The sequence below is a fragment of the Tauraco erythrolophus genome, chromosome Z (genome assembly GCF_009769465.1).
Source record: "Tauraco erythrolophus isolate bTauEry1 chromosome Z, bTauEry1.pri, whole genome shotgun sequence".
Classification (NCBI taxonomy): domain Eukaryota; kingdom Metazoa; phylum Chordata; class Aves; order Musophagiformes; family Musophagidae; genus Tauraco; species Tauraco erythrolophus.
The window spans coordinates 60,695,697-60,703,272 of record NC_141496.1 but is presented as its reverse complement, the minus strand read 5'-3'; the positions used below and the strand labels follow the sequence as shown (position 1 = coordinate 60,703,272).

Below are 7,576 nucleotides of genomic sequence, written 5' to 3'. Positions count from 1 at the left end.
CTCCTTCCTCCCACCCCCCAAAATCTTCAACAACTGTGAAAGAAAATTCTTTCCCCTGCTCATGGTGCAAGGTGACATAGACTTTACAGCAAGACGATATACTGGCCTACTGAAAGGCACTACTGAAAGACATGGTTAAGGGGTTTTCTCAAACTTCTGGTCAATTTATGTTACTCGTGAAATTATCTCACCCTATTTTGAAGTATTTGCTGCAGTGAAATCTGGGGTCAATGAGACTTACTAGCTAATTGTGAATAGTGCTAACAATTTTCCTTTCACTTTTTAATTAACATGTAATTTTGTTCTCAAATTCATATGTTTTCCTTTCCTTTTTCTTCCTACCTTCCATTTTAAAGCTTTTTTGAAGGCTTATTTTATGGATAATTCAGGCACACATACTGCGGAGATAAATTTCTTCTCATAAACAGTCTATGTAGTAATGTATTTGATATTACAGTTATTCAGAGGCACTTTTGGTAGAGAAGATAACAAATGCCACAAAATGGCCCAAGAGAAGAGCTAAACCGTGTCATTAAATAGTTCATGATTAGCAGTGGAACGCATTATGGGGCAACACATTATCTAGCTCTATCTGCACTGACTTGAATCTGAACAGGCCCTGAATCTGAAAGATTCAACAGACTTCAAGTGGAAGTCCCCAGCACCTTCTCCTTAATTGTATGACAAAATGCTGCTTGCCTTGACTTGCCTGACCATTCAATATACACACTCAGAACTATCAAGATCAAGAATAAATTTGCCTTTTACATCTCTGTTGTGTTTTCTTCTGTACGTTTGCACTGTGCCATGAAAAAACATCTGTTTTCAGGGAAGGATAAGGACAGAACCAGAATGCAATTCTGTCCTCAACGTGGCATCAGATGAAATGTGGAGATACCAAGTATTGGTTCTTAATACTGTTACTCTCTGGTTTCAGGGGAGCTGCCACAAGACATGCTCAAACAGCCACGTTTTCGGATGTAAGCCCACATCTTGCAGAGAAACGTGCTTCTAAGGAATTAAAGTATTCAGAAGGAATAGGAGAGAAGTTCCTACCTCTTCTGGGAACAAATCCTAAGCCCAGTTTCAATGACAACACTACTTCAGGGGAGTAAAAGGCTTGAGTCCCTTTTCCTCTCAGCTCAAGGAACCACGAACTGCACTGTGACCTCAAATCTTCCCTTCTGTGTATCACCTTTTCTGAGCTGCTCTTCTTTCATGCAGTTTAAGATATTCCTTTGATTTTGGCAAGAATACATGCCTTGTTAGGGATGTTTTGCTTAGATTACTGAGTACTGGTGGAAGAAAAGAGTGGTCATTGAAATTACGTGGTACTTCCTTCACCTCTTTTATTTGCTTGCTTGTTTTTCTTGTCTTTGTCTGATGCTTTGTGGCTGTGTTGCACAACAAGTTAGAAATATATGATTAAATTGGAGGATGGCTTTTGATAACATAATACATTCAAGAGCCTTTTTTTGCTATATGCCTGTTAATGAGATGAGGCAACTTATATTGAAATATCTAATGAAAACAGAGAACCTGGGGAGCTGTAAGTAAAGGCCATGCTATTCTTCCAGACTCCCTAGAGCACACTGTACACATCTATAAATGGAACGACTTTAACCTCTGAATAGCAATCTGCCCCCCCATCTCGCAAATCCTGTGTGCCAAGCCATACAAGTAATCTTATCCTTTAATTGTTTAGATCATGTCTCACCACTGGTCTGTAGGCAAAGTCTGTGAGGGTCTCTCTAGGCGTTCTGGGCATTCCAGCCCAAAACGTCTGTTGCAAACTGCATCAACAAATCTCAATAATGTTTCAAAGTTCCAAGCAAGGAGGGGAGGGAGATTTTTGCTTATAACTAAAATTGATTTCAGCCATTATCATGCATGCTGTCATATGTCACCATGCCCCTCGCTTTAAGAGAGGTATTTAGCTCCTGGGGCGAGTCCAAAGAAGGGCGACTAAACTGGTCAAGGGGCTGGAAAATAAAACTTATGAGGAGCGGCTGAGGGAGTTGGGGCTGTTTAGCCTGGAGAAGAGGAGGCTGAGGGGAGACCTGATTACAGCCTACAAATACTTGAGAAGGGATAGTGGGGAGGTGGGGGAAGGGCTCTTTACATTAGTGTTGGGTGATAGAACAAGAAGAAATGGGTATAAGCTTAGTCAGGGGAGATTCAGGTTGGATGTTAGAAAGTATTTCTTCTCTGAAAGGGTTGTCAGCCACTGGAATAGGCTGCCCAGGGAGGTGGTCGAGTCCCCATCCCTGGATGTGTTTAAGAATAGGGTGGATGAACTACTTAGGGATATGGTTTAATGGGGGATTAGGGACGGTTGGACTGGATGATCTCTAAGGTCTTTTCCAACCTAGAAATCTATGAGCCTATGAATCTATATTCACCTATTTGCAAGCAGCTAAATGTGTATTCCCACCTAGTCTGGACGGACTTACCTGAGATGGGACAGAGGACAAGAGACACAACCTTTGGAGGTCTCTTCACATCTTCTGGACTGTCCCTGCCTGGGTGTCCTGGGAGAAGCTGCACACAGATGTGATCTTGATGAAGTGTGAGTGCCATCAACACCTGCCATTCTCACAGCCCTTTCTCTGACAGTCCTGAGGCATCTGTGCTCAGATGTTCCCCTTCAACCTTGGTCATACCAACAACCAAACCACTGAACCACTCCTACTAGGAGAAGGCTGAGGAGGTCTCTTGTCCAGCCACTGGCTCGACAGGATGAACAATGAATACAGACCTGGATACTCCGAGTTGTGGCCACTCAGGTTTTGAAGGCTGGCTTCCAGGCCTTCCACTTCCTCTCCAGGCAACCCACTCCATTGCCTCATGATCCTCGCAAGGATTTTGGTTTTGATTCCTTAGCTCCAGCCTGAACCCCTCTAGTTTCAACAGATGCCATAATCTTTCACCCTCTCACCAGGCAGTGCTGGGAAAAGTCTGTCCCCATCCCCTTGATGCCTTCCCCATAGGCACCGGGTGTGCTATGAGGTGCATTGACAGCTTCTCAGCAAAGTGCTGAACCAGCCCCAGCCCCACAGACCGTCCTTGCCTCCCATGAGCCCCTCTGGTCTGTTGGCTTCCATCCTGTCCAGGACCCTAAATGAGACGTCGTGCCCGGATGAGGCCTGACACATGCTGAGCAAAGGGAATCAGTCCTACCCACCTCCCTCCACCCTGGATAGGACAGAAAATAGGAGAAAATTCCTGAGAGGAGCCAAATGCTGCCTGTGACATCCTGCAGTCTCCCAGGGAGGAGGCACAAGGTGTTATCCGCATGTGCCTGGAGACATCTGGCCCGGCCAGAATAACCTGGGAAGACATGGCCGAGGCCTCAGTGACGGGCATGGAACACCAATGCCAAGCACTAAACAAGAGATGGGGGGATGGAGGGGACACTGGAGTTGCGGTAACCCCGGACAAGAGCACTGGGGCCACAGCGCTGCTGGGGCTACAGCGCTGCTGGGGCTATCGCCATGGGTGAGGATCACCCATGGTGATGTCCCCCAACGATGGATGCTGATGTCACCTAGTGATGGATTGTGAGTTCCCTGAGCAATGGATGTTGATGTCGCCTAGCAATGGATCTTGACGTCCCTGAGCAACGGATTGTGACCTCACTTCCCTCACTGCTTAAACTCGGGCGCCAAGCATTCCCCAGCCAGTTCGTGCCAATGCTCCAGCCAAGCAAGTTAGCCAGGTGTGGAGTGTTGACAGACACCCGGTGCTGGTGTTGTGCTTGAGGAGTTGTTTCTCACAGCTCTCCGTGCCCAAGCCCAGAGCCACCTGAGGATCTCCCCCAACCCTGACAGCTTCAGACAGCTGGGGCACCCAGGAGGCGCACTCACAGCAGTGGAGGTGAGCTATGCGGGGACACCTGGCCCTGGAGTGGGGAGCTGGGAGGGTTTCCTTCTGGAGGGACCTGGGCGTTTCTTCCACCCCTCCCCAGGCCAGTCAATGACCGTGGCCTCTCTCCCTTTTCTAGCATGACACCCACTGCTGCAGCACCAGTGTGAGGGAGTGTCTAAACACCACCAGTTCCCCTCAGCCCACCGCAGCACTTGGAAACCATGGCCACAGAGCTGGACAACCGCTGTCCAATATGCCTGGACAGCTGGGAGGAGGCCAGCTACGTGATGCCATGCCTCCACCAATTCTGCTACACGTGCATCATGCGGTGGGCTGGGAGTAAGCCTGAGTGCCCCCTCTGCAAGAGGAGGGTGACCTCCATCGTGCACTCGGTGCGGGCGGACCACGACTTTGAGGAGCATGTCATCACACCACCTGCTGCTCCATCAGTCATTGTCCAACCAATGGAAGGAGCTCCTGGACATGCGAACACTCTCAACCTCCATCGCCCTGCAGCATCCCAACCACCAGCTGCAGGGCTAGTGCTCAGGGCTCCGGTGGGAGGCCTCCATCTCCACATGTGGGCCTTTCTCTTCCGACATGACCGAGCTCTGCTCCGGCCCATGCTTCCCTGGCTGCAGCAGGAGCTGGGCCTGATCTTTGGAGGTGGCCACAGGGAAGCAACAGCAGGACTGCAGAGGCGCGTCTTGTCCAGCCTGTGCCTCTTTGGGCTGGATGAGGAGACTCTGTTCCAGCTGCTGCGGGCTGCCCTGGGCAGGCACACAGGGAGCTTTGTGCACCGGCTGATAGAGACCATCCTGCACCGGTGCAGCAGGGAGGTCCATCATCGGATGAGCCTGGAGGACACCCCAGTTGCCTGGGAGGGGGAGGGCAGCTCTGCAGCTGCCCCTGGACCTGCGGCTGCCCCTGGCCCTGCTGCCTCCGAGAGGGGGTCTCCTGCCCCCAGTCCAGCCCTGTACAGCAGCCTTGGCAGATCGGAGGCAGAACAGGTCCCCAACATCTCATCGGCTTCCCTTCGTGGGGGTCTGGACAGCCCCCACTCTGCCCTCGTTCCCACCCACGGGGAGCAAGAAGAGCCCCAGGAGGACCTTCAGGAGGCTGCACCTGGGCCCTCCACCCCAAGCCGGGGCAGCCAACACCCCCCTGGGGAGCCGCAGCGAACCTGGAAGAGAAGGGCCAGCAGCCCTGAGGCCACTTCATCGCCCAACAAGAGGCCACCCTGCCAGCGACAGTAGGAGGTGCCCCAGGAGCTGCCACAACCAGAGCTGGGCCAGCAGCTGGGGCACCCACTGGCCCCCAAGGGAACCCCTAGACTGTTATTCTTTCTCTGGCTCTAATTATCAAATAATACCATAAATATATGAAAACTATAGAAAAAGTCTTGGTATTTCTAACAATGTAGTTGGCGTTGCTATCCCCACCCAGGTTGGTTTCTCATGTGGCCAGAAATGGCTACCAAGAGGACTCGGCCCATGCTTTCCCCATGGGCAGAAGCAAGGATGACTGTCCTAGAGGTCCTCAGATCATCTTCTTGCCTTTTTTAAAGATGGGATGCAATATTTGGCATTCTCTAGCCTTTGGTGCCACCCCCAAGATCCACAACATTTCCAAGATGGCAGAAAGCAGGCCTGCAGTGACATCAGCCAGCTCACTCAACACCCTCAGATAAATCCCATCAGAGTTGACGGACCTGTATGGGACAAGATTTCTCAGGAGACCCATGACTTGAATGTCCTCTGAGACTAGAATTCCTCTGCTCCTGAATCCCCATCTCTGGGCTAAAATGCCTGGGAACAGTGTCAGTGAAGACCGAGATGAAGAAGGCACCGAGAACCTCAGCTTTGCCCGCATTTGCTGTTACTGTATCACTCAATTCCTGTTGAGACAAGCAGGCACGTGCTTTCCTTGCCTGATTTACTATTTACGCAGCAGCAGAAGCCCTTCTTGTTGCTCTTCGTATCCCTTGCTAATCCTGGCTTAGCTTTGGTTTTCCCAGTTGCACCTCTGCACATGTCCGCAGTGCTTCTGTATCCTCTTTCGTAACCTGCCCTAACTCCCACCATTTTTTTTTGCATTGCTCTACCGTGAATTCCCTGGTGAGGCATGACAGCCTCCTGATACATCTGTTGTGGTTTTCTCTTGAGCATCAGCATAGACTTTTCTTGTGCCTGGAGAAGATTGTCTTTAAAGGCCTGCTAGCCCTTTTGACCTCCTTTGCCCTGCAGAGTTGGCTCCCATAAGACCTCTCTCCCACCTATCTTCTCCTTGAATAAGCTACAGCTTTCTCTCGTGAAATCCAGGGCTAGTTGCCTTCCTAACCACCCCACCCCCACCAGCATGTTAAACTCCTCTGTATCAGGATTGTTGCAGTCATGGCTCCTATTCACTATCACAGCCATGACCAGTTTTAACTTATTCTTAAGCAGTGCATCCAGGACAGCATCACTCCAAGTTGGTCCACACAGCATCTGTCTTGCAGAATCATAGAATCGTTGAGGTTGGAAATAACCTTGAAGATCATCCAGTTCAACTGTTAACCTAGCACTGCCAATTCCACCACTAAACCTTGTCCTTAAGTGACACATCTACACATCTTTTAAATATCTCCAGGGATGGCGACTCAACCACTTCCCTGGGCAGCCTATTCCAATGCTTGACAACCCTTTCGGTGAAGAAATTTTTCCTAATATCCAATCTAAACCTCCTCTAGCACAACTGGAGGCCATTTCCCCTTGTCCGACTACTTGTTACTGGGCAGAAGAGAGTGCCCCCCGGTTTTCTCCAGCCCTGCCAGCTTCAGACAGCCAGGACACCCGGGAGGCACGCTTACAGCTGCAGAAGTGAGCTGTCTGGGGACACCTGTACCTGGGGTGGGGAGCTGGGAAGGTTTCCTTCTGGAGGGACCTAGGCGTTTCTTCCACACCCCTCTCTGGGCCAGCCAGTGACTGTGGCCTCTCTTCCTTCTCTAGAGTGACACTCGCTTCTGCAGTGCCAGTGTGAGGGGTTGTCTCAACATCATCAGCTTCCCCCAGCCCACCACAGCGAGGGGAGAGCATGGCCATGGAGCTGGACAACCACTGTCCAATACACCCAGATAGCTGGGACAATGCTGCTGTCATGGTTTTAGGCTGATCCAGCAACTAAAACTCACACAGTCTCTCCTTCGGCAGTAAAGCGGAGAGGAGAAAAATATAATAAAGGGACTGAGGGTCGAGACAAGAACAGAGAGGGAGCATCCACCAACCATGGTCCCGGGCAAAACAGACTTAGCTTTCTTAAAAGCAAAACAATTTATTGATGGTTACTTAAAAGGACAAAGGGAAACAAAACCGGTTACGTCAGAGGATAAAAAGAAACAAAGCCAGATCTTAAAACTGACATCTTCGTTCCCCTGCCCCGCCCCGCCCCCCCCCCCTTTCCTTTTCCTCCCAGCTCTACCTCCTCCCCACAGCGACGCAGGGGGCAGGGACTGGGGAAGTGCAGGTCAGTTCATTCCGTGCTTCTTCTTTCTTAAAGGAGGAGGAGTCCGTACACCCTTTTCCCCTGCTCCAGTGGATCCCCTACTCACGAGGAAAAATCCACAAACTTCTCCAGCGTGAGTTCAGCCCACAGAAAACAATCCTTCCCCATGGATTGCCCCAGCGTGGGCTTTACCACAGTCTCAGATACTTAGGGAGTTGTAGCCACT

General features: G+C 50.4%; 1 protein-coding gene across 1 annotated transcript; it reads left to right on the top strand.

Moving 5' to 3' along the window:
- The first annotated feature begins 4,013 nt into the window (after window positions 1–4,013).
- On the top strand, window positions 4,014–5,123 carry LOC147526419 (E3 ubiquitin-protein ligase Topors-like). The gene has a single exon (XM_086629751.1). The coding sequence runs from the start codon at window positions 4,089–4,091 to the stop codon at window positions 5,121–5,123; it is 1,035 nt and encodes a 344-aa protein (XP_086485877.1). The 5' UTR covers window positions 4,014–4,088.
- The last annotated feature ends 2,453 nt before the right edge of the window (window positions 5,124–7,576 follow it).